Source organism: Dermacentor andersoni, chromosome 1, assembly GCF_023375885.2.
Source record: "Dermacentor andersoni chromosome 1, qqDerAnde1_hic_scaffold, whole genome shotgun sequence".
Classification (NCBI taxonomy): Eukaryota; Metazoa; Arthropoda; class Arachnida; order Ixodida; family Ixodidae; genus Dermacentor; species Dermacentor andersoni.
The window spans coordinates 377,334,239-377,361,995 of record NC_092814.1 but is presented as its reverse complement, the minus strand read 5'-3'; the positions used below and the strand labels follow the sequence as shown (position 1 = coordinate 377,361,995).

Genomic DNA, 27,757 nt, shown 5'->3' with positions numbered 1-27,757 from the left:
TATGTATATTGCCCTCATTTCCATATTGGTTGAACCGCCATATACACTTGTAAAGCTCCCGTATACATGCCGTCTAAACTCCCCCTAGTAAATTTTGTAGGAAACACCATTGGCTTGTGGTAGAGTGTCTCTGACGCAGAGGAGTGGCGCAAAATGAAGCTGCCGACCTTGGCGCTGCCGGAACGAGCTGATTCCGTTTGGCGCTTTACGCATCTCTGTATCGAACCCATAGCCCTTTCTGGAGCACTGGGGCTTAATGGGCCCCTTTATCGTCATGTACGAGAAGTGTGAGCCATGAAGACAAACGTGACAAAGCTTACCAATCCGACATATGGGAGAAGATGAAGTTTCCGATCATGATGCCCGCCATGTAAAAACTCTGCGACGCAGCTCGAAGCCACACACGGTCGCATACGAGGTTGAACTGCGAGGGTAGAAGAGCAAGAAAGTTGTGCTGAATTAGGTGAACAAAGATCAAGGGTGCTATAACATAAAGCTATTCTAAACTTTTCTATTCCAATTCTGCAATCAGCCCTCCGTGATTGGTCGAAAACTTTTTTGGACCACCCCCACTTCAACTGTCTGTCACGCGACGTCACGAAAACCGTGATAGCTCCCCATCTGATATGACGTCTACACACTGATTATGCATGATCTGACCGAACAAAAGAAAAACAGTTATTTCTGATTCGATGCCTTCTCAACATTACCCCTCGGCTATTGGTCAAGAGTTTTCGGGCTGCATCCACTTCATCTGCCTGTCTCCTGACGTCACAAAACCACGAAAACTCACCGCGTCAAAGTAACGTTTACGCGGTAAAGATGCATTAATATGCCGAAAAAAAACTGAATTTTCTTCTGAATAGCCGCAGGCTGCCCCGTTCCGAAAGGAATAAAAGATGGCGGCCGCCAAACGCTCAGGCGCTGGCTACTCGCAGCTGCCGGTGAGCATGGGTTTATTTGCGTATAATAAAACGTTTTGCGTGGCCGTGTAACGTTTTCGAGCATTTTCGGCGCGTTTGCGACCTCGTTCTGCCAACTCTTCTTTGCTGAGGATCTGTTTTAGCGTCATTCCTAAGCTTTCGATGCATGCCGCCGCGATTTTCGACCAGCCACCGCAAGCTAAGTAAGGGAAGGCGGACCAATCGCAGACGCCGGCACCACCCTCTTCATCCGGTTATCAATTTTCAGTGCAGTGGCTCGGCCCCATTGAATCCCTCTCCACTTGAGCGTGCTCCTCGCCTCTTATGAGCCAATTAGAGAAGACAAACCGCTCAATGTAGGCAATGTTATTCGTTTTTCAAGCAAAGAATAGTGACCTCCTATAATCGAGGATAGCGTTTGATTGGTCTGTTCAGACAACGTTGTAGGTTACCGACCAATGCTTGCGTCGGCGGTTACGCAAATTTGACGTAAGGAGATAGCAATAAAAACATATTGAATAGTTTTAAGTTATAATGCCCGAAGTGTGAGAACATGGCCTATCGGGGTTATCAAACGAGCAGTGCAAGCACCTGTGAGGCAGCATATTGTCTTATATCGGCATAACAAACTCACTAATGCAATTTACTTTCGCTAACCTACCACGAGTGTTTCATTCATATTCAAGGTCCCCTTAAAATTAAACTCTGTCGTTTCACGTGCCAAACCAATAATGTTTGAAATTTGGTGTTTGAAGTTCATTTGTAGCGCAAGAGACAACAAGCATACGTTGTGAGTCGTATATTAAGAGCTCCCCGAAGTAGAACTGTCCGGGGACCTCCTGTTTCATAATGCATACAAGAAAATGACACAGAAATCTGATTATGAGGCACACCGTATGCTAATTTTCACCACCCGCGTTGCTCTAGTGTGCGCGCAATGCACGGTACACGAGCGTTTCTTCATTCCGCCTTCATCGAAATACTGCCGCCACGGCCGGCATCGAACCTGTGACCTCGAGCTCACCAGCACTAGGCCATAGAAACTGAGCTACCACGGCGAGTGCTGAACTTACGTGACTAGAGCAGATGTACTGCAGAGAATTCGAAAAATAATCCTGAGGCTTTCTTGCTGTATGCATTGTACGACCTTTATTTCTGGAGTATTTAGGCTTTGAAGGTCTTGCAAGGAGCGTGTTTTTTTCTTTTCCTTTTTTCAGAACGTGCAAATATGCTGGGCGTTTTTTTAGGCTATACACATATTTCATAAAACGGCTATGAGCGTAGTGAACGTGTCGTTTTCTTGCTGAGAAGTTGTAAGGCGAAGTTGTGACCTGAGTACATCATCTATTTCAAATAACTGGTACATTGGCCTTCTGCCTTCTCCTGCTATACATACATGCCATGCCTACTGCCACGGTGCAGCGAGAGCGACAAGACAGACGATCACGAAGAAGACGAAAGAGACGACATAGTGGGGCGAGCCTAATGTTCCGCCAAACTACTTGTACCGGCCATGTCTTCTGAATAGTAAACACGGTCCATTTAATCTTATATGCCTGCCCGTTTCAATGCTGTCGCGTTGCAGTGCAATCTGGTGAAAAGTGCCGCCCTCTAAGAGCCAATCAATGCACGCGTGATAACATACATACATACATACATACATACATACATACATACATACATACATACACACATACATACATACATACATACATACATACATACATACATACACACATACATACATACATACATACATACATACATACAAAAAAGCCTTTCTCCACTCCAGTATTCAGCATGGCCTCTGAGATAGGGCGCACCGCCCGAACTTGGAAGCGCTGCCAGTTCTTTAGCGGAGTGAAGGGGGAGCTCTGAGTAGAGGCTTGAGGTCCTGTATTTTGTCTTCTTGCTCCATCCATACGCCTGTGGTCATTCTCCAATTTTTCCTTAGGAAAAAATCTGCCAGTAATGGCGGACTTTGAACTACAGCGACGAAACAAAACCTGCCAACTAATGCAATATTTGAAACGCATCGACGGACCAAACTGCGCTCCAGAGTTCCTCTATGCAGTGTTTAGATGTTTTGATGGCTATTGTAGCGAACAATGCGAGATGTCGTAAAAGTGAGCGCATTCGCTCTCGTGTGCTTACTACACTGCCTAACGTGGCAACATGCGGGCCCCTAATTGGGCGAATCTGCGAGGGGGCGGAAATTTTCCCCTCGAACTGAATTGGCATTTCAACGTCGTCGCTCAGAGCGAAAATACTGTTGCACTGACACGAAGGACGCCCACGTACTGTTAAGCTGCAGGTGGATGGAAGGACGGAGGCGCCAGTGCACTAAAACTGCTCACTGCCTGGCACAGATGCGTAAGCAGCAGCTGAAGACGCGTGCCACGCCGATGTTAATGACGTATATATATACATGAGTCGCGCCAAAGGTGAGCGCAGACACGCTAAAGACAATGTATTCTGGGTCACATAATTTTTTCGTGTTTCATTCTGGTCTCGGGACCCGATGCGGTGACTCAGTGGCTATATGGCGTTAGGCTTGCAGCGGCCGTCCGTCACTTCGTTGTCCCCGCCGTGGGGATCATTGCCCCTTGCTCCGGAAATCCAGTTTGCCTCGCCGTGCGGGTCGTTGCCCAATGCTCGAACCGAAGCGGCTGCGGGGCGCCACCACTGCTACACGGCAAAACCTGCTTTTACTTTCGGATGAAGCCAGTCGACTCCGTTCTCAAGCTGTCAAAAACGTGTATTCCTTGCCACCACTAAACCGAGCTCGCAACAGGCTGTTGAGCACGCGAAGTCGCGGATTCATATGCCCGGCCGCGGCGGCCACATTTCTATGCTGTCTGAATGCAAAAAAGCCTTGGGTTGGATAAATTTTATTAGAGGTCCTATAGGACGCGCGTGAGCGCTCAGCGGGCAGCGGGAGCGACAGGGAGTACTTGGCGACCGCTGCGAGGGCCTATTGGACGGCCCATCGCTGGTCTTGGAGTAGCAGGCTTCGTAGGGTCTTCTCCCACTTGTTCGAGGTGATTTCTACCCTCCGAGACCACGTGTGCGAGGGTCGCCGTGTACCCGCACGAGGGGCACACATCTTCGGGGTAGACGTACGGGTAGATATGTGCAACGTGGCGAGGTTGGTATAAATATCTGTCTGTAACAAGCGTAGCGTTAGCGCCTGCGGCTTGTTTAGGTTGGGATGCGGGGTAGGAAAGAGACGTCGTCCCAGGTAAAAGTGTTTAGTGATTTCGTTGTACGTTTCTCGGGCGTCCCTGTCCGCCTCCAACTTGTCGAGACGCGGTTTCCCGGGGGTGACGGCGCGGTAAGCGCGCACGCAGCATCGTGGGCTGTATCGTTCAGGTTGGGTGGGGCGCCCGGGATCGGACCCAGGTGGGCTGGAAACCAGACGACGGTGTGGTGCTTGAGGGTGCTCAGATGAGCGCAACGGAGGACGCGTAACGCCTGGTCGGAGACGACTCCTCTCTCGAACGCTTTCATGGCCGGTCTCGAGTCGCTGAATATTACCTCTCGCTTATCGTCGAGCACTGCCAGGGCTATGGCCGCTTGGTCCGCCACCTCGAGGTCGCGTGTGAGTACCGTGGCGGCATTTAGGGCCCGCTGCGAGGACGAGACCGCGGCGAAGGCTCGGCTGCCGCGGTGGGTGGCGGCGTCCACGAACGCGACGTCGTCCGCTTTCTTGACTATGCGCTTGATTAATGCGGTCGCCCGGGCTAGGCGCCTGCCTCGATTGTGTTCCGGGTGTTCGTTTCGCGGAATAGGTGCGATCGTGATCGCGGTGAACCGGTGTAAACTTCGGTGAACCCTGGGTGGTCGGTGGGAAGTAGCCGAGCTCGCGCCTTGGTGGTCGTCAGTCGTATCACCTCAGCGATCTCTTCGAGCGCATTGTGCACCCCAAGCTCGAAGCGTCGATGTGTCGGCGTGGTGATTGGGAGCCTGAGTGTCCGCTTCACTACCTTTCGGTTGAGTGTATTGAGCTTGTCACGCTCCAATTATTTCCACTTGTGCATTGCTGCGACTTAGGTAAAGTGACATAGGATGAACGCGGGTACGAGACGTAGCAGATTGTCTTCTTTGAGGCCGTGGTGACGGTTGGCCACTCTGCGTACGAGCCGTATCGCGTTGTCCGCCTGTGTCGTCAGCTTGCGGACCGTTTGAATGTTTGATCCGCCCGCCTCGATTATCATTCTCAGGACTCGGATGGAGTCGACCCTAGGGATGGGGCGACCGTCTTTGGTGCGGACGGTGATGTTGCGCTCGGTCGGGGGTTCCCACCCCTTGGGCCTTTTGCCTTGTCGTTTTGAACAGTACAGCAGCAGCGCCAATTTGGCGGAGGAGCACCTGAGGTCCAGTGTGGTCGAGGTAGGACTCGGCGGTTTCGACTGCCTACTGCAGAGCGGATTCGTTATAGCCGTCCGACCCCGCGGAGCACCAGATGGTGATGTCGTCCGCGTATACCGTATGGTTGAGGCCTTCTCTCTTCGAGAGGCGTTCGGAGAGCCCGGTTACCACCAGGTTGAACAGCGTCGGCGAAAGGACGTAGCCAGGCTGTCCGAGCTCGACTTCGTCCGACGTGAGGTCTCCGGCACGGAACACGGCCTTGCGACGGGTTAGGAAGGAGTGGACGAACTCGTCCACTCCTTCCTACCGGCGCCCGAGCCCTAGGTCCGCGATCGCCTTAAGTATTGCCGAGTGCTCCATGTTATCGAACGCCTTCTCCAGGGCGAGGCCGTGTATCGCGCGGGTGTCCCAAGTGGCCTGGGTGTCTATGATCTGGTGTTTCAAGATAAGCATCGTATCCTGCGTCGAGAGCCCGGGTTGGAAGCAGATCATGAAGTGTGTGAAACAGTCTTGGTCTTCGCGATACCGGCCGACTCTGTTGAGTACGACATGCTCGGCCACCTTACCTACGCACAACGTGAGCGAGATGGGGCGAAGGTTATCGACGCCAGGCGCCTTGCCCGGTTTTGGAATGAGTATCGTGTGGGCGAGATTCTAGGCGTCGGGTAAGTCGTACCGCCCCCTCCTTGTCTCACCATAATTTGGGCGCACGCTAAAAAACCCCAGGTGGTCGAATTTATACCAGCGTCCCGCATAGCACATTGTGCCGCTTCGGCTCTTTAAAACTCACAATTTATTTGCGGCACCGCAGTTAAGTGAAGCTCTCGCAGTATGCGCGCGTTTTTAAATGTATTATGTGGCGGATAATTCTTATTTCTTCTGAAATCGCACTTTCTTTCTTTTCTTTTTTAAAAAAAATTGAGGAGTTTTACGTGCCAAAGCGACGATATGATTGTGAGGCGCGCTGAAGTGTGGGACTGCAGAATAATTTACTCCACCTCAGGCTCTTTAAAGTGCACCCATTACACGGTATACCGACGTGCTCGTATTTCGGCCCCACTCAAATTCGGCCGCCGCGGTCGGGATTTAATAACGCGACCTCGGGCTCTTCAGCGCAACGCCAAAGCCACTACATCACCACCGCGGGATTCTTTCATTTGAATGCGCAGCTTTTAATATATCCAGTTGTATGTTGCGGTTCAAAAAAGAAAGTAGTAATAGCGCACACACACACGCGCATGCGCAGGAACAGGCACGCGCAAGCACACAAACTGCGTGTTTTTAAACCGTACAGAGCTTTTATTCAGTTCATTTGTTTGACGTTATTTCATGGTGTCAGGCGCACAGACAAAAGACCACAATAATGTGCCTTGACGAGGGTCTGCACACCGTGACATGGCAAATACATTTTGAGTAAGAGTACAGCGAAAAATAAAAAAAGAAATGGAAAGATTGACAACTAACGACTGGAATAAAAGTATAAAACGAGAAACAGAAGTTAGTACGTACACATACGTGTCGATGCATCAAAAATAGCATATATACAATATAAAAGGAAAGCATGGACGCTCTGCCTTGCTCCACACAACGCAATTGTAAAAAAAAATGTTATATCGATGCACAGCAACCTTGAAGTACAGTTAATAAAAAAAAATTAACACGTGTTCACACGAACATATCACGTTGCTCGCTTGAACTTAGTGAGGCGACATCAGAATCTCTCTTCGGTAATTTATCTTTTTGAGAACCTCATACGAAATATTTATCGTCAAATTTCAACAGTAAATCCAGACAATATCGACGCCGACCGCACAGGGAGCGCACGCAGAAATAGCGGCCCCGCAATCGGACAAGACGGCAATGACCCGTGACGACAAGCGCTAAGAAGTTTGAAACGTCTCGGCCAGTCGCGGCAGCTACTGATACGGCACGCTTTGCCTGGCAAGCTTGTGGGGCTGTGCGCTAGATGAGGATTCAAACAATTGTCCACACTCATTTACGGGTGTTGCCGCCTGACGCCCTGCGGGACTCACTCGGTCTCCATATTGCTTCTAATGAGCTTTGGAATTCGATGATTGATATCTCGAATTAGGTGCGATATTTCAGATTTAAAAAAAAGAAAGATGGGTGCGCATTGAAATGTGACTGCCTCCAAATTTTCCATTTAGGTGACTGTCCCCAAAAGCTACTAAGAACAAAGCTAAATAAATCATTTTTTGTTAGTCTTCTGAAACTCACATTATTTGCGGCAAAGTATGTCCACCTCGCCTAGAAACACGCCTGCAAGAACGCGACGTTCACTGCGCTCCTTACATCTTTTACAAAAAAATCTGGGGCGGAATTCACTAAGCGAACTTACGTACAAATTTTCGCGTAAGAAAAATCTAACGAAGACAGCGTATTCACGAAGCTAAAACTGTTCGTAAGATCAGCAAGCTTGCGATGCCTGTCCAGGCAAAGACGAGCGCTGTAGACGGAAAAAGGCGTGCATGTAATGACAGCGCAGGTGCAAACTTCAGTACTTGCGCCAATAGTAAGCGTAAGTCGATTCACGAAACCTCAACAGCCGTCACAGATAAGATCTTAAGAAGAAATTTCTACGATAGGAGTGCAGCTAGCTGTCTTAGGAACATAATTATGTCTATCTGCGCCGCTCGAGCTGACACGGGTCAGCGTTGGAAGGCACTGTTGTGGCTGATTGGCCAGAGTCCACGACTGATAGCCGAGGATGGTGCGTGCTTACATCTTTGTAGCGCGCTCTGATTGGTTATCTCCAAGTGCATTGAGCTGTTTGAGTCCACAATTACCTTGCGCGTGCGCTGCTGTGGAAGGCAGTAGCATTAATGGTAAGTTTCTGAATGCGTGCGATAGCCTGAATTTACATATTCGTCCCGACACTCTATCGGGTGTTAGCAAATAGAAGTGTAATGTCCGTCCCTGAAAACCGTCAAGATTGTTACTGATGTGTTTTGAGCACTTCTATCAGCGTTCCTTTTCCTTTAGTTTGCGCGATGTCTTGCTGATAGGGCTAGAGATGATTACTTCCAACGCTTTGAGGCTATAATTGTCCATGCAAGATGAAACCCGGAAAGGACTCCTAAACGTTTGTAATAATCAGAACTTATTGCTGTTGCACAATTCGCTGTCGTCTTCTGTGCTGTTAGCCTCAGCCTCCTATTATACAGGGTGTTTCAGTGAACACATTCAAAATAATAGAAAAATATTGCCTTTTGTAGATAGCGCAATTCTAGTCAATAAGATCGTCTACGCGAAGAGGCGGAAATTACTGGCACAAAAACTTGAAATGAATTATCGACTAATTAACAAAAATGCACCAATTCAGTTTTTAACTAATGACGTTATGGCACATATTGCAATTTGCAAATTCTAGCGGTGAGGCTGCAAGGCATAGCCACTTTAAAACAGTTGTGTGTATGACACCATTCACGAGATAGGCGCCGTCATACTTGCGGTAAAAATGCATTGTCGTTCCACTTGATTTCTGAACAAAACGTCGTTCCATGCATTGAAGAACAAAACGACCTGGAACGCCGATGCATTTCTCCGCAATGTTCGGGAAGTATTGTCTCGAGACTGGTGTCATCCTGAGAAGTCGTTCCGAGTGGATCCACCTTGCGAACTACCCGCTGTTATAGTTGGAGTCTAGCACGCCGTGCAAAAAGGATTTTCGCCCACCATGCCTCGTCGAAACGAAGCGTGACTTCCTAATTCGCCATGGTCATCTCGAGTGTCTGCCGGTCTGGCGGAAGCCCCGCAGTGTTTACAGGCCTCTTTTGTGTGTGTGTGCGACTTTAGAGGGACCCTTTCCTCGAACTGTCAAACTCTACAGGAGAAATTCCACGAACCACCAACGCGCAAAAGAGGACAAGCGTCTACAATTCCCGGAGGCTTGGTATAACCGTAGGCTTGGTATAACCAGATGCTTGGTATAACTGGAGGCTTGGTATAACCGGAGGCGGGGCCCACTTTCCGCGAATCAGACTCTGTGCCTGTCACGTGACGTCGACGGAAGCAAGATCCCTCCCACGATTGTAGAGAGCCTATTTAAGGTGCTCGGAAATGTACCTTTTTTACACTTCATTCTCTTCTCTTCATCTTTCACCAACCTTTGAATAAACCGTGCAAGTTTCACACTAGAAATCGTCTCGTCCTTGCTTGGTCGCCATGGTCTACCGGATGCCTGCAGCCCGCCGACAACCCCACGCTACCCAATAGTAACGTCGGTCGAGCTTCGATAGGCAGGCGTCGCTACAACTCGGCAGCAGTACGATGCGCTACCCTAGAGTACGCAACAAACTGGCTGGCAGCGATTGGGATACGCAACCCTGGACAGCCCAACTTGTACGACAACTACGAGATCGTAGCCTCTTCATCCTGGTGACAACGTTCGGAAGGAAGGTGCCTGGATTCATGACTGCATATGGTGAGCGCACGGCTTTTCTTCACTAAGATATCACTTGGCTTTACGTATTTTTCGGAAAGTACAGTGCAGTGATTTTTCTTCAACCGTTGACGGAAATTTTTAGTACGTCAAGGTTCTTATAGAGTGAAGAGTTAGCAGCAGTAAGGGCAGCCGTGTACTTGAAGGCACTAAAGAAGCTGGAATTGTTGAGCTTGGCCAGAGAGTTGGGCCTCCAAATTGCCGAATCAATGAGAAAGCCGGAGATCATACAGGCGATCGAAGCGATCGGGGCAGACGACGACGAAGTGAAGGAATGTTTAGAGAGCATTGCAGAGAAAGAGGAAGAGCGTAAGTGCCTAGAGGAAAAAGAAGAGCGTAAGCGCCTAGAGGAAAAAGAAGAGCGTGACCGTGTTGCACGCGACGCACTCAAAATGAAGCGCCTGGAGATTGAGCTCCTGAAGGCTCAAAATACTGAAAGACCTAGCCCAGAGGCACGTGAAAGCGAGCGCAGAATGACAGACTTAATGGCACCCTATGCAGTAGGAGGGGACATAGGTCTTTTTCTGGTATAGTTTGAGCGCACGTGTGAGAAGGCAAAACTCGCGAGAAACACGTGGCCGCAGCGCTTGCTTACATTACTGCCCCGTGAGGTAGCTCACGGGGCAGTAATGAAGCAGAGTAGTAGAGAAGCAGATGACTTCGATGAAGTCAAAGCGAATCTGCTTAAAAAGTATAGATTATCAGCAGAAGCATTCAGGCGAAAATTCAGGGAAGTCGAGAAGACCAAAAGTGAGTCATACTCCGACTTTGCATACGCCTTGGAGGTAAACCTGAAGGAATGGCTCGGAGAAGAGGGTGCACTGGCAACGACGAAAAGACAATGCAGTGCGTTGCTTTAGAACAGTTCTACCGCCGGCTGCCAGTAAACATCAAGTATTGGGTTCAGGATAGACCAGGCGTAGACACTATCACGAGAGCGGCCAATCTCGCTGAAGAGTACGTAACCCGTCGTCCGTTCGAAGGCAACGAAGCTCCTAAGAAGAAGGTGACTAAATACAGACCCGACAAGCCAGAGCGATGGTTGAAGTCCAGTCAGTATAAATCAAAGGAAAGGTCGATTCAGTGAAAAGTAGTGACCAGAACAGTAAGGGAAGGGAGGAGTCACCCGAACAGAGGGCAGAAAGGCAAAAGAAAAAAGCTTTCGAGGCCAAGAAACCAATAGTTTGCTGCAACTGCCAGCAAACGGGGCATATCTCCGTGGGATGCACAAATCCCAAACTAGTGTTGATGTCACTAACTAGTAACGAGGAAAATCTGAAATTGCTAGAACTGTAGATTCGAGATCTCGTGTTAAACGGCAAACCGTATAGGGTGCTTCGCGACTCGGCAGCCACAATGGACGTAGTGCACCCGTCGTACGTAGAGGAAGGCCAGTTCACGGGATAATGTGCTTGGATAAGGCAAGCCGTGGAAACCTCCAATGTTTGTCTCCGCGTGGCCAAGATTCGTATCGAAGGCCCTTTTGGAGTACTGGACACTGAAGCTGCCGTCTCGGCACATCTCCCGCCTCAGTATCCATATTTGTTTTTTAACAAATCTGAGGATTTGCTGCGACGCACGGGAATCGGGTTTAGTGAACGGATAGTGCAAGCCTTAACTCCTTCCAAGGCAAGGGAGCTCGCAGCCAAGGAAGTGTACGAATGTCCAGTGGTGAAGGAAACAGGTTTGACGGAGCATTCGACACCAAGCACCAAACAGGACAGCCCTATAGGGGATAATGCGGAAAGTACACTAGCTAATGAAGAGGTCAGGAAAGCAGCGGACCCTGAAATGTCTCGCGAGGCAGAATGTAGACAAAAGTTATTGAATGTAAGCCATGCCACACTGATTGCTGATCAGCATAAAGATTCCACCCTGCGTAACCTAAGCCCGGACGCTAAAGAAGGCGTGGCCAAACAGAACGTAAAGTTCCTCAAGAGGGCAGACGTCCTCTATAGAAAGTACTCCAGTCGAAAGGGAGTGCAATTAGACCAACTCGTGGTGCCGCATCCCTATCATGAGCAGCTCCTGCACCTGGTTCACGGAGGTTTTTGGACAGGGCATCTGGGCATTCTAAAACAACGTACCGCTTATTGCAGGAATTTTAGTGGCCCGGCTGCTTTCGAGAAGTAGAAGCATTTGTAAGAAGCTGCGACACATGTCAACGCATAGGCAAGCCCGGAGATAAGGCTAAAGCGCCAATGAGACTTTTTCCCCTTATCGCGGAGCCATTTCGCAGGCTCATAATAGATACAGTGGGGTCACTTCCTGCAACGCAGTCTGGCTATCGACATATTCTTACTGCACTATGCCCCGCAACGAAATTTTCCGAGGCAGTGCCTCTCAAAGAACTAAGCTCGGTGGATATCGTCAATGCACTTTTGTCTATCTTCGCGCGAGTAGGGTTTTCCCGCAGAAATCCAGTCAGATCAAGGATCCGTCTTTACGAGCGCACTGACCTCAACATTTCTGGAAAGGTGCGGTACTAAAATCATTCATAGCTTGGTAGAGAAAATCCACTCAGTCATGAAACGGCTTTTGCGAGTCCTTTGTTATAAGCGCAAAGCCGATTGGGAGGTTTGCTTGCCTGCAGCAATGTTCGCGCGTAACTACATCGCACGAATCAACAGGTTTTTCACGTTCAGAGGTCGTTTACGGACGCTGCCTTCGCTCCCCTCTTCGCATTGTTCTAGAAGCCTGGGAAGGCCGGGCAGACGATCCTTCGGTTGTGGCATACGTGCTTGAGCTGTTGGACCGTCTGCACACTTCTCAAGAATTAGCAGGGCAGGAAATGCGTAAGGCGCAACGCCATGCTAAGCATTACTATGACAGGACGGCTCGGACGCGACGCTTTGAAGTTGGGGAAAATGTAATGATCCTGAAACCCTCGTTGAAAAACAAACTAGAGGTTCAATGGGAAGGACCGGTTGACAAAATTCAGAAACTGTCTGAAAGAAACTACGTAATCACGGTACCGGGAAAACGAAGGACACCTCAAGTGTACCATAGCAATCTACTTAAACCCTACCGGCACAGGGAAGCAATTGTGAACATGTCCCTTAAACAACCTGAGGAGATGCCTGTCGACTTTTCGGAGTTAACAGCAGTGACGGAGGCAAAAGACATTCATGAGACCATTGACAAGCTAGTAGAACAGGCGGAGTTGAATTCCAATCAAAGGGCCGAACTGAGGGAACTTGTGCTTGAATTTAAAGATGTATTTTCAGACAGACCAGGCAGTACCACTGCGATCGTTCATGATATCGAGTTAACCTCGTCGGACCCAGTTCGTTCGAAAGCTTATCGCGTTTCACCTCGTCAACGTGAAGTCATGGCCGCTGAAATAAACAAGATGTTAGAGCTAGGTGTAATCGAGCCAGGAGAGAGTAATTATACCTTGCCTATTATCTTGGTTGAGGTCCCAGGAAAGGAGCCGCGACCATGTATCGACTACCGCAGGCTCAATTTAATCACGAAGGGCCAGTCTTATCCAATACCGCATATCGAGGAAACGCTTGAGAAAGTGAGCAGTGTTAGTTTCATCTCTACGCTCGATTTAGTCAGAGTGTACTGGCAGGTACCGTTGACCGAGAGGGCAAGCAGGCTTGCGGCGTTTATTTCCCCGATGGGAACCTTTCGGCCGAAAGTTCTGAGCTTTGAATTGAAGAATGCGCCATATCGCTTCTCTAGCCTTATGGACCAGGTGCTTCGAGGAATGGAGGACTTTGCACTTTCGTGTCTCGATGACATAGCAATCTTTTCTTCATCATGGGCAGACCATATGCAACACCTGCGCACCGTGCTGTGTCGTCTACGAGAGGCCAACTTAACTGTTAAGGCTCCCAAATGCCAATTAGGGCGCGCGGAGGTAGCTTATCTAGGTCATGTAATAGGGCAAGGCCATCGTCGGCCTTCCGAGGTTAAACTGACCGCAATAGACAACTTCCTGCAGCCACGCACCAAGCGGGACATCAGGTCATTCCTTGGCTTGGCGGGTTATTACCAAAGATATATAGCGCGGTGTTCCGAGATTGCGAGTTCTTTAACGGATGCTTTCAGAAAAACAGAACCGCAAATGGCAAAGTGGGATGACGCAAAAGAAAATGCTTTTAGTATGCTGAAGAAAGCACTAACGAGTCAGCCAGTTGAACTCGCCCGACTACTCTAAGCCATTCATTCTTCAGTGTGATGCCAGCGACATGGGTATGTGGGTAGTGCTCTGTCAAAAGAGAGATGACGAGAACGAACACCCTGTACTGTACGCCAGTAGAAAGCTTTCAGTTCGTGAGGAAGCATACAGTGCACCAGAAAAGGAATGCGCCTGCGTAGTATGGCCGGTGCAGAAGCTAGCTTTCTATACCGCTGGTTCAAGCTTCACCATAGAGACTGACCACTGTCCCCTCACATGGCTGCAGTCCATGTCTACGAAAAACGGTCGTCTTTTGCGCTGGAGCTTGGCTCTTCAACAGTATACCTTCGATATTCGCTAAAAGAAGGGTAAGCTTAACGGCAACGCCGACGGTTTGAGTCGTTGCCCCTAGAGTAACGAAAGCCTCATGCTCACCCGGGTTTCCGTGGCATTTCGATGTTCGTTCATACGTTTTTTTCGGAAGTGTAGTCGATTGTTAGCTGATTTTAATAAGCACATCTTAAAGCTTTCAAGAAATGGCTGTTTTTAGTGTTCAGGGGGGGGGGGGGGGGGAGGACGCGCGCAACGAATAGGGAAGGTGTAGCAGGGTTTCTTTTTTTTTTTTAAAGCCTGGTGTATCTTGGAGGAGGGTAGCCTTGTGCTCGCTCTTTTGTGGTTGTGGGTCCGGCACTGTTCTGGGGTGATTGCTTGCCCACGCAGGAGATGAAAAGTTGCAAGACCTGTTTGCAAGCCCAGTTTCACCGGACCGGACCAGGGAGAAAAGTCACAAGAGTGCCACGAGAACTGATGAACGACTCCCAGAAATCTACCAGCTACGAACCAAGGGTTCGTCACCTCTGAGTGGAATTCTGCTACTGAAACGCCGATCCCTCGCCCAGTGGCTGCTGGCATCTACGCATCGGGATCTTCCTACCACGGTGGAGATGCTGTTACGGTTGGCACCTAGCACGCCGTGCAAAAAGGATTTTCGCCCACCATGCCTCGTCGAAACGAAGCGTGACTTCCTAATTCGCATTGGTCATATCGAGTGTCTGCTGGTCTGGCGTAAGCCCCGCAGTGTTTACAGGCCTCTTTTGTTTGTCTGTGCGACTTTAGAGGGACCCTTTCCTCGAACTGTCAAACTGTACAGGAGAACTTCCACGAGCCAGCAAAGCGCAAAAGAGAAGGACAAGCGTCTACAATTCCCGGGGGCTTGGTATAACCAGAGGCTTGGTATAACCAGATACTTGGTATAACCGAAGGTGGGGCCCTCTTTCCGCGAATCAGACTGTGCCTGTCACGTGATGTCGAAGGAAGCAAGATCCCGCCTATGATTGTAGAGAGCCTGATTAAGGTGCTCCGAAATGTACCTTTTTTACACTTCATCCTCTTCTCTTCATCTTTCACCAACCTTGGAATAAACCGTGCAAGTTTCGCACTAGGAATCGTCTCGTCCTTCCTTGGTCGCCATGGTCTACCGGATGCCTGCAGCCCGCCGACAACGCCACGCTACCCAATAGTAACATTGGTCGAGCTTCGATAGGCAGGCGTCGCTACAACTCGGCAGCAGTACGATACGCTAGCCTGGAGTACGCAACACCGCCTAGAATTTGCAAAGTGCAATATGTGCCATAAGGTAATTAGTTGAAAAGTAAATTGGTAAATTTTGTTAATTGTGCGATTATGCATTTCAAATATTTGTGCTAGTAATGTCCGCCTCTTCGAGTAGCGCAGGTCATGAACTAGAATTGTGCTATCCGTCACAGGTAATTAAAAAAAATTGAAAGTGTTCGCTGAAACACATGGTATAGCTCATATATTCAATATAGCACTATGTCGAAGCAGCGTAGTGTGTGTGCCCACGATTTCGGCTCATTCTGTGGCCTACGTTGTGAACCAGCGTATGCGTATGGCGGATGGCAATCCTGTCTATGATACGAAGCGGCACGTCAATACGACGACATAAAAAAATAACAATGGCGAGTAAGATCAGGTACCGCCACTGATATGAAAATCATGTGAATCGCTTGAACACGAGTGTTGCTTTGAAATAAAATACACCTCACGAATGAAACGAAGAATTGTCGCATGATTACACACACACACACGCACACACACACACACACACACACACACACACACACACACACACACACACACACACACACACGCACACGCACACGCACACGCACACGCACACGCACACACACACACACACACACACACACACACAGACACAGACACAGACACACACACACACACACACACACACACACACACACACACACACACACGCACGCACACACAGATTTATATTTATATAAACAAATTGAGAAGTATTACTAGACACACTTCGTATTATGGTAAAGAAAACCGCGCAGTATAACGCTAATAAAGACGCCTATAAGCGTTTGTTTTGCATCCAGAAAGCCAATAACAGACACCAAGCCATGGGAAGACCAGACGACAAAGAAAAGCGTCAGCAGACGACAGCCATCATCGTCTTGTGATTGGCTGAAGATGCTTATTCTAAACCCCAGACTAACATCAGTCCTGGGCAAAATGATGCTACTCACGTCTTTCAGTCGCTTCGTGTGATGTTTTTTTCTATAGTTTTGTCCTCTGCCTTAAGGAACCATTAATAGGCGTTTGTGAATTCAGCGCAATAATTTTCTTCCAGCCGGCGACAGTCTTATGGTGCTTCGCGCCTGCTGCGTAAAGTCGATCCCAGTAGGCTGGTATCTAAAACGCGTCGTATCACTAAGATAAGCATTTGCGTTGCCAGAATTATGCCATATTTTGTGTTCTCTCGGCGGCGCACAGTTCTATCACTTAATTCAGTGCGTTTGGACGAAGCTACGACATTTGTTTGTAATTAGCGGTGTAAGTGCATATCGTATAACTTGTACTAAAGGACAAAACGAACTTTCCATCAAGGCCATGGTGCTCGTAGCATAGGGCTGACAAGTCAATAATTATTTCATCTACATATAGTTTGCATATTTACGTTCATTTACAGCGCACGTATGCTCAACCTCTCAGGCTTCGACTCTACCTCGATGGCTTCACATGTTTTAGTTACCCGGAAGAAAAGAGGAAAAATACTTATCGAGAGAGCGGTCAAGCAAGAAGACAGGATCTCTATAGTTAGATTCACAGCATGCTTTGAAGCATTATTCAAGCTATTAGAGTAGGAAGGATAAAAGACGATGATCAGCGGCGAATGTCTCAACAATCTTCAGTTTGCCGAGAGGAGGGACGCAGTGAGACGCTGTGCCGGCGTGCTTCGCATGGGCTCCCGCCTTGAGACCGTTTTTCGGCGGAACCCGTTCTACTTTGGACTTGCCTTTGGTGCACTCGTCTTCAAGAAACGGCCCTGCACCTGCAGACACCAAAGGTCGGCAACTTTTCCCCCTTTTTAGCGGTCTCTCCACGGCTTTTCCACTCAACCCCTCGGCGTCAAGATAGGCCTAACCTCTAGGCCGAGCCGACGCCGGCGACACCGGGCTTCGGGGCCGTGCTTGGTGGTTGTAGGCCTTTGTGAGGCTGAAGATGTTGGAGTACTCGGCTGAGGGAGAGTCTATAACGCCCGAAGAGTTCGAGGCGGGAGAATGGGACTCGGTTTTAAAGGCACAAGACCGATTCAAGGAGTCGCTATACGGCGACCGTGCACGCGGAGAGTACGCCTCGCGAGACATAGGCGGTCAGCGACGGACGCAAGGCGCACGGAGCGGAGCAAGTCAAGCGGGGGAAATTGCGCAGGTGCGGCAGAAACGGCGACGGTTTCTGAAGGTGCCGGCCAAGGATTTCAAGGTTGTGTGCAGACCCAAGAATTGGGACTTGAGTGTGGTGACACCGAGGAAACTCGTATGTGCAATGAGAGCGGCAGCGAAGCTGACGAGTGCGACTGCAGCGGACGAGGACCTGGTGTGTGTCAACAAGACGATCAACACGATGACGGTGAGCACGCCGTGTATAAATCGCAGTGGGGCATATGCGAGTGTAAAGACGCTTAAGCTTGGCGATCGCGACCTTCCGGTTTTGGCACACGTGGCGGCGTTGGAGAACTCCGTGCGGGGAGTCATTTAGAGTGCTTACGACGGATGCCCGGTAGAAGAAATTCGGGTGGGATTTCTGAAGAATGAAGGCATGGAAATTCTGGATGCGAGATCTTTGGGCAAGTCAAAGGTGATTCAGAACACGTTTGGGGGAAAATGTGTTCCCTGGCAAGTCACTTACTGGAACTGTCTGTACGCTGGGATTCCGTATAGAGAGTTAGTCGAGACCTGCTACAACTGCAGACGAGTGGGACATCGAGCGGACGTTTGCTATCGTCCGCAGACTAATCTATGTCGCCGTTGTGGAAAGCACCATCCTGCACCGCCTGAAGGACAGTCGCTGACGAGCACACCGGACTGCATTGTGTGCCATGGTGCGCACGACACGGGGAGCCCGAACTGAAAGTTTAGTCTAGCCCGCAAGCAGTCGCCGGGCTGGCAGCAGAGCAGCGAAGACAAAAGTCAAGGTGGCAAGGAGGAGCAGCACTCGAGGACCAGGAAGCGGTCATCGAGCGGTGCTAGAGGCGGAAACAAGAGCAGGGACCGGTCGGGTTCCTTCCCGCCACTGTCAGGAGCCGGGGGTGGCAAAGAAGGAGGACGAGGTTCCAGTCAGGGAAGGAGTGCAAACAAGGCGAACGACATGACCAAAAATGTGAGCTGGCCAAAGACGGGCGCCCTGAATGAGACTGCTCGAGAGAGGGAGCTGAAAAAGCAGGTGCAGCAGCAGGGCGATACTATTAAAAAGATGGTAGCCAAAATGGCAGAGATAGAACGCGCGTTTAAAAGCGGCAAAGGACAAGGGGTACAGGCACCCGCGGTGCAGGCCCCACAAAAAGTGGAGCAGGTGGCGGCTTCTCGCGTGCAGGAGAGCGCGTCTATGGAAGGGGAGAATCGGGGGCCGGTGAAGAGGCCGTCGCCGGCGGATGAGGGAACTAATGCAAAGAGGGTGGCAGAGACGTCGACGGCGGACACGCCGCAGCCGGTGGTTAAAGTCATTAGTCTTAAGGCGGACGTGACTATCCTTAAGGACAGAGTAGGGAAACTGGAGGAAAGACAGGATAGGTTGGAGGCTCGGCTTGGCAAGGTAGAAGCGAGAATAGACAAAATTGAGCAGCGTTTCAACGCCTTCACCAACGAATTTCGGGCTTTCCAAACCCAAGTTATGGCCATGTTTCAGCAGCTCCATACTTTATTGGAGGCACCACAGCCTGCCGTAGTCGGCCAAGCGCCGATGTTAGTCAACCTAGTGCCTCATCATGGCCCCTCGCCAACAAATTGAGGTTTGGCAGTGGAACTGCAGGGGCTTCCGTCGCAAGTGGCGGAACCTGTACTTGCACATAAAAAATCTGGATAGTAAGCCGGACGTTATAGCTTTGCAAAAGGCTAGTTGGTCGGTGAAATTACCGGGATTTAAGGCATTTATACCGCCAGGGATTGATACAGGGGGTGTATCGAGCGTCTTCACGGCCGCGCCAGTCCATCGCAGCACCACGGCATTTCAGCATACCATAGATGGCAGCAGGGAGGACTACGTCCTGCTAGAGATTGTGAACAAACGAAAGGATGATAAGAGTCTCTTTGTGCTTAATGTTTATAGACCTCCAAAAGACAAAGGGTTGGGTTTGCCACAGCCCCTGATGAAGACCCAACGGCTAGCACTCTGCTTATAGTGGTGAGGGATTTGAATGCGCCGCATCCGGAGTTGGGCTACATCCGAGCCAGCCCAAAGGGCAATCGGCTTTGGCAGGTAGCCAAGGACCTGCGGCGGACGCTCTCGAACAACCCTCAAGATCATATGAGGATAGGCAACAGCGCGAGCATTGATACCTCTCCAGACCTCACATTTCAGAAGGGTATCCGGGATGCAAAGCGGGTAAACACGGGACAGGCACTGGGAAATGATCCTTATGTCCTATCCACGGTGGTTAGTGCTGCGAAGCATAAACAGAAGATAAAGGGGCCTACAGTGACTGATTGGGACAGATTTCGGAAAACTAGGGCAGACACCGCGAATGGGGAAATCGAGAACCTGAACGCCTGGGTTGAGGTGCTCAAGCAGGATGTAAAGGGTACCACGGAAGAGGTTCCGACGGAGGAGGAGGGCTTTAGGGTGGACTCTAGATGGTTACGCATGTGGGAAGCGCACGCGAGTCTCCTGAGGAGGGGGAGGAAACAAAAGTATAATGGGGTCCTCCGTAGGAGGATGGCCAATCTAGAACGAGAAATGAGAACTTACACTTTGGACTTGCAGTACAAGCAGTGGGGACAGATTTGTGATCCGATGAATGGCCAATTTGGATGCAAAAATACGTGGCAGTTGTTGAGGCACCTTTTGAATCCGGCAGCAACTAAGTCGGCGCAAAGGGGACAAATGGCTAGATTAGTGCCTCAATATCAAGGCACGATCGGATAATTTATACAGGAACTCCGGGATCGCTACATAAACGGCGGGACAGGCGGTTGCTTGCCGCACTATTCGGGGGAGGAAATTTTGGAACTAGATGTCTTTACGATGGCCGAGGTGGAGTTTGCCATGAAGCAGCTCCGTACTACGGTGGCCGCGGGTCCGGATGGAGTTACTAATAAAATGCTGAGAAACCTGGATTTCAAGTCGGTGGGGGTGCTCAAGGACTTGATGAGCAAGTATTGGGCGGCCGGGGAATCCCGGCACAGTGGAAGCATACTAGCATTACATTTATTCCTAAGCCAAGGAAGAAGCTCTGTATTGAAAATCTGCGCCCCATCATGCTGACGTCCTGCGTGGGGAAATTGATGGAGCACATGGTCCTCAACAGGCTTCAGGGTTATTGGGAGGACAAGGAGTTCCTGCCTGCAACGATGATTGGCTTCAGGGCCAATTTGTTCACGCAGGACGTCATGACACAGCTGAAAAAGGATGTGGTTGAGCCTGGGGTATGGCAGGGGCACCAAGGCTATCTTGGGGCACGACCTCAATAAAGCTTTTGAGAATGTTGCCCATGAGGCAATATTGAGGACCCTATCAGACATAGGACCGGGTGGGGGGGTAGAACATCCCGCTTCATCAGATCATTCTTCGAGGGCAGGACTGCGGAGATTTTGGCCGGAGAAGTGAAATCGGATTCCTTCCCGTTGGAGGGCAGGGGAACACCGCAGAGGTCGGTTCTTTCGCCGTGCCTGTTTAACCTGGTCTTAATTAAGATCCCACGAGGCTAGAAGAGATATCTGGACTGAAACACACATTCTATGCTCCCGGCATTACTCTATGGGTTACTAGGGGTAGTGACGGACAACTGCAGGATACGCGGCAACGGGCAGTGGATATTGTGGAAGAGCTAGCTGGGGAGGTGGGGCTCTCGTACTCTCAGCCCAAGTCCGAGCTTTTTGTGGTTAGGGACAAACCAAGAGGACTAAATGCGCGGCACTATGTTCTGCCACCACCGCTAGAGGTGAAGGTGAGAGGTATGCCGGTCGCTGAGGCCCAAACGATTAGGACCTTAGGTCTGTATCTGCAGACTAACAGGAGGAATGGTGAGGTCTTGGAAAGGCTTAAGAATATGGTCAACACTACCAGACTAATCAGGAGAATCGCCAATCGTAAAAGAGGGGTGAAAGAAAAGGAATTGTGTAAACGAGTACAGGCGTTTATACTCAGGATAGATTATGCGACGCCTTATATGAAGCTGGACGCGACGGAAAAAGGCAAGGTGTATGCTATGATCAGGCAGGCGTATAAGGTGGCCCTTGGGCTGCCTAACAATGCGTCTACCGAAAGGCTGCTGAGATTAAAGGTGCACAACACCCTGGAAGAACTACGGGGGCACACTTGGTGATGCAGCTGGCTACGTTTTCTAAAACGAAATCGGGCAGGAACATATTGGAGAGGATCGGCATTGGGGTTGAGGCTACTGCCGGGGACACGAAAACTCAGGTATGACGGGAACTCCACAAGACCTTATACATAAAGCCTTTACCCAAGAATATGCACCCGATACATCATGAGGCGTGCTAACCCAAGCAACGAAGGACTGCAAGGGTCCCAGAAAACTGGAAGAATGCAAACATTATATTAATCCAGAAAAAGGAAGACGTTAAAGAGCTGAAAAATTATAGGCCGATTAGCTTAATCCCAGTATTATATAAAACATTTACCAAAATAATCTGTAATAGAACATTGGCCACACTGGACTTTAGTCAACGAAGGGAACTGGCTGGCTTCAGGAAGGGATATTCTACAATGGATCTCATCCATATCATTAATCAGGTTATCGAGAACTCCGCAGAGTGCAATAAGCCTCTCTATATGGCTTCGATAGATTACGAAAAAGCATTTGATTCAGTAGAGACACCAGCAGTCATGGAAGCATTGCGTAATCAAGGATCACAGACCGCTTACGTAAGTACCCAGGAAAATATCTACAGATATTCCATAGCCACTTTAATTCTACACAGGAAAAGTAGGAAGATACCTATGAAGAAAGGGGTCAGACAAGGAGACACAATCTCTCCAATGCTATTCACTGGGTGCTTGCAAGAAATATGCAAGCTGTTAAACTGGGAAGGCTTAGGAATAAGGATCGACGGCGAATACATCAGCAACTTTTGGTTTGCCTATGACATTGTTCCATTCAGCAACACTGCAGACGAGTTAGAACAAATGATTGAGGACCTTAACAGAGTGAGTGTAAGAGTGAGGAAATTTCGACCACCTGGGTTTCTTAACGAGCACTTAAATCTAAGTGCACGGGTGTTCTTGCATTTCGCCCCCATTGAAATGCGGCCGCCGTGGCCGGGATTCCATCCCGCGACCTCGTGCTCAGCATCCAAACACCATAGCCACTGAGCAACCACGGCGGGTAATGCAGATGGTGCCAGGAACTGGCTACTTATGACCACATCATATGGGAATGTAGCATCGCGTCGCCACCGGCGGATACTATGCGTGATCCTTCTCTCGAGCAGTGGGAAGCCATGTTGGCCAGCTCGGACCCGGTCGTACAGACCAGCGTCGTGCAGTGGGCCACCCAGGTCGCTGTCAGCCATGGGTTCATGGCCATCTAACAAGGAATCGTCCGCACATGCTTTTTCACGAAACAAAGTTTTCTCCATCCACCCATCAGCTTGCCGATAACGTTGTCCTGTCCACCAACGCGGGACAACACTGAAAGAATTGACTGAGGAGCTTAACCGAGAAAGTGTAAGAGTATGTTGAAGATAATATGCAGACGAATAATATCATTTAATATTTCAATATAATTGAAAATATCTGGGGCAACATGAAGCTTTATCTGGGCCAGCGGCAGCTCCATGCCCTCACAGCGGACGCGCTGTGGGCTATTGTCCAAGAGGAGTGGCATAGATCAAACACCAACAGTTCTCTGTCCCTATGCTGCTCCCTGTAGAACACAATGCAGGCTGTGATAAGCGCTGGAGGCGAATCGATCCACTACTCAACCTATGGAACTTTCGGATGCGCACCCCACTCGCGAAAGTAAAAGACTTCGCACGAGTAAAACCTCAGTGGCTGCGCCAACAATTTTTGTCGCTAGTTAACAGCTCTCCTTGCAGTTCTTTACGCTTGTTGCCTATGCTTCACGCAACATTCTGCCTGTCCCAAGAAGGAGCTGTGGCGGCGGAAAACCTTCACTGGAGACAATCAGAGTGACTGACCCATTATAAGGAGTTCCGACACTGAGATTAAGTTCCTGTGACTAAGGGAATGAGCTTTCTACCAAATAAATCGCCGTTCCGCCTGCTTAATAATGCATGCAATAACTCGTATATAAACAAGCACTCGCATTGTGGAGTGAACGCGTTCTGATTTTTTTGTTCATATTGTTACGGCACAACTAAGAGTGGCGCCAGTCAGAAGTAGGCAATTTGATGGGTAGAGGTGAAATCGCTCTCGACAGCCATCTTATTTAAGCATCGTTGTCTCTAGTGTAAATATTGTAAATACATCTTTATATGTGACTTCTTCAAGGTAACAAATTGGAGAGAGGTGCGGGATACCCACGAGAAACAATAACGGAGCTCCGCAGTGGTCGTCAACTCGGGCTGGACAACACGACAGATGAAACAGGACCCGACATTGCGCGGCCCACATAAACGCCTACAATGCCGACAGTTGTGCTGGCTCAGCCGCGGGATCCAGGAACGTTCTGCGGCACCGACCACCTCGACGTGCAAGACTGGATAGTGACGTATGGGCGTGTAAGTGCCCACAAAAAATTGGATCCGACGAATATGTCGGTTAACTTGGTTTTCCACCTGCAAGGCACGGTGAAGCTGTGGAATGACAACCACGAGGAAGAGCTTAACGACTGGGAAACGAGAAAAGAGAAGCTGAGGGACTTGTGTGAGGGACTTGACTGGAAGGAGGAACTGGCTGAAGTTGGCCATGCGGTGTGTTTGGAGGTCGCTTGTAACGCTGGAATTCGGTGCAGCTGGCGACGTACCGCTCAGTATCGTGACGCATCTTGGGCCAGTAAAAGCGCTCTTGAACACGGTAGAGCGTTCTTGTAGAGTCAAGATCGCCAGAGGTTGGATCGTGCATGGCACATAGTACTTGAATATGGAGGCTCTTGGTGACAACTAAAATATAACGCGTGCAAGTGGTCGAGTAGCTCTTCTTATAGAGGACGCCATCACGTAGGCGAAAGCGGCTATTTTCTGAAGGCTCGTGTGCGGTCGCGAAGAGTGGTTGCAAACTGTCGTCCTTCTGCTGTTCGGATATGACGCTACTCATATCACGAAGTTCTGGAGATACAAAGGCGATGTATTGATCGAAGTTGTCAGCGTCGCATTCAGTCGTTGGAAGAGGTATTCGAGAGAGGCAATCAGCATCAGCATGTCGTCGACCGCTCTTGTTCGAAACAACAAAATCGTACTCTTGTAGAAGTACAGCCCAACGTGCAAGTCGACCAGAGGGGTCCCGAAGATTCACGAGCCAACACAAAGAATGATGATGCGTGATCACCGTGAAGGGGCGCCCGTAGAGGTAAGAACGAAACCGTTGCACCGCGAAGATGACCGCCAAGCACTCTTGCTCGGTCACTGTATAATAGCGCTGGGAGCGACTCAAGGAGCCGCTAGCGTACCAGATCACGTGCTCATTTCTGCCGATGCGCCGAACAAGCACATTGCCGATGCCAACACCACTCGCGTCGATGTGAGCCTCTGTTGGTGCTGAGGGATCGAAGTGGCGAAGAATAGGCTGCGACGTCAAAAGGAACTTTAATTGACGAAACAAAGAGTCGCACTCTGTGGTCCACTCAAAAGGAACGCCTTTCTCGAGTAGGCGCGCAAGAGGATGGGCCACGTCGACATATCTAGCAATGAATCGGCGAAAGTAGGAGCATAAGCCCAAAAAGCTTTGTAGCTACTTCACACCGTGATGTTCCTTAAATCCCTCTACAGCCGCAGTCTTTTGTGTATCTGGTCATATGCCGTCTATATCGACCTCATGTACCAGCATAAGAACTTGTCATTCACCAAAATGGCACTTTGAATTCAGGACAAGGCCGGCTTTCTCCAAGCAGTTCAGCACCAACTTCAGACGCTTGTTATGCTCACTAAATGTTCGCCCAAATATCGCACGTCGTCCACGTAGCACATGCAAACTTCCGATTTCAAGCCACGCAGTACAGTGTCCATGAACCTTTCGAACGTTGCGGGCGCGTTGCACATCCCGAAAGGCGTGACGTTGAATTAAAATAATCCTTCAGGCGTTACAAATGCTGTCTTTTCCTTATCGTCACTGTGCATAGCAATTTGCCAGTAACCTGACCGCAGATCAACAGAAGAGAAGTAAGAGGGCACAAAAAGGCAATCGATCACGTCGTCAATTCGGGGAAGGGGGTACACGTCTTCTTTAGTCATGTAGTTTATGCGTCGGTGATCAACGCAGAATCACCATGTACCGTCTTTTACACCAATATCGCTCGTGCTGCCTAAGGGCTTGATGATTCTTGGATGACTCCTTTCCTTAGCATTTCTTCGACTTGATGCTGATTATCTTGAGCTCTGCGGGCGACACACCATAGGGTTTATGTCGAATCAGTTGGGCATACCTATTTTGATGTGGTGACGCAGGGATCGTAGGTCTAGACGCAGGGATCGATGGCTGGCTGGCGTTCTGCGCGAAGTCCAATAATGAGGAGTGTTTTGCAAGGAAAGCCACCAACGCCTCACGCTAATGATCACTGAGTGATCTAGCGACCATGCGAAGGATCTTTGAGTCCACAGAGCGCATGTGTCAGGCTTTTCTTGTGTCCGCAAGTTCTGTAAGCACTGCCATGGGTATAAGCGAGTTTTCTTGAAATGTGGCACGCTTTAAGCCTTGAGGCAGCACCGTCGCTGCAGTAGAGCAATTTATCACCCACAGCCTTGTACATCCATTGAGCACCGATACCATGCGATGCGGAACAAACACATTTTTCTTTAGGCAGTTCACATGTATAGGATCCACTGCAGCATCAAACTGCTTGCACGTTGAACAAACAGAAACACGGATCGCTGATAAAGCGGGCACAACTGTATCCTCGGAAACACAAAACACACTTTCTTGGTTGTGCTAGTATAGTCTTCCAAGATCACGGATGTAACATTCCCGCCCACACTGTGTTCGCCCGTTTGGCAGTCAACATTGGAACCACACAATTGCCAAACGTTGATCCCTAAAATGACGTCGTGAGTGGAACGAGCAAGAACAGCAAACTCAGTTTTAAAAACTAGGCCGCTCAAGGACACATCCGCATTGCAAACGCCAACAGGGTATAACGAGTCACCATCCACTCCACGAAAGTAGTGCTCTTGTACATAACCTTGCGTCCCAGAAGGCTTTTGAACAACAGACTCATGACGGAAACAATTGCGCCCGTGTCGACTAAAGCCATAGCGGAGACACCGTCATTAAGCACATGAACACTATTCTTCAGCATATATATAGTTGGAGGCATATCAGTCGGCAGCGAAGGTTTTCCAGCGACCTCGCCTCCATAGGCCGCGCCGGGAAAGGTCGCTATACAAGAATCAAGGTCGCTATACTATCAAGGTCGCTATACAAGAAAGAGAGAGAAAAATGTTGATGATAGGAAAGGTGGAGAGGTCGGCCTGAGGAGCCTGTGTCTGGCCTGCTACTCCGCACCTAGGGTAAAGTATTAGGGAGAGACAGGGGAAGACAGAGGGAGAAATGAAGTGCCGATGCAAAACTACAGTGAATGTTAGTAGTCAGTCCAATGTGCAGTATATAGAAGCCGTGCACAGTTTCTGAATATGCACATGTGCCGTCTTCAGTTTATTGCAGACTAAAATAGTTATAAGGTGTTCTTAATGTTCATACGCGCATGTGTTGTACATACAAGGTACGCTCACGAAGCCTGCGAGCACAACATACATATACTCGGTATCGGAACGACGTTCACGGGCGCTTTACATATAGGCACCCGTTGCACGGGCTATAAAAAAAATAACTTGTTCGCGTTTTTCTATAGTATGACGCACAAGTTCGAGAGCGTCCACTATTTTAACCGGTGTCGTAACAAACAATAGCCAAGTTTCGTAGCAGCAAGGTTCTTGCTGCCTATGCTTTTGTGGGCTGAAAAACTGTGGTACTGGTGTTCCACCTACGACAAAGTGAACACCTATACCGCACAAGCGGCTAAGGTGGTCAAACGCCGGTGCGACCATTCATAAACGCGCACCAGCATTTAGTGGTTGGGTTCCCGCACCTTATAAAATATCCCCAATGTTGCAAATGGGTCGCAAGCCCCAAGGGTAGCGTTGGCCTGGCGGCCTGGGGCACAGCTGGAAGCCTCCGAAGGTCCAGGCAAAG

At 49.5% G+C, this 27,757-nt stretch overlaps 1 protein-coding gene across 2 annotated transcripts in view; it reads right to left on the bottom strand.

Moving 5' to 3' along the window:
- The window catches only part of LOC126518495 (organic cation transporter protein-like), a 124,364-nt gene that overhangs the window by 52,718 nt on the left and 43,889 nt on the right, over positions 1-27,757 (bottom strand). For both annotated transcript variants that reach the window (XM_072285868.1, XM_072285869.1), the window contains one exon: positions 321-424. In XM_072285868.1, coding sequence (XP_072141969.1) covers positions 321-424 — 104 coding nt within the window. The remainder of the gene's footprint in view (positions 1-320; positions 425-27,757) is intronic.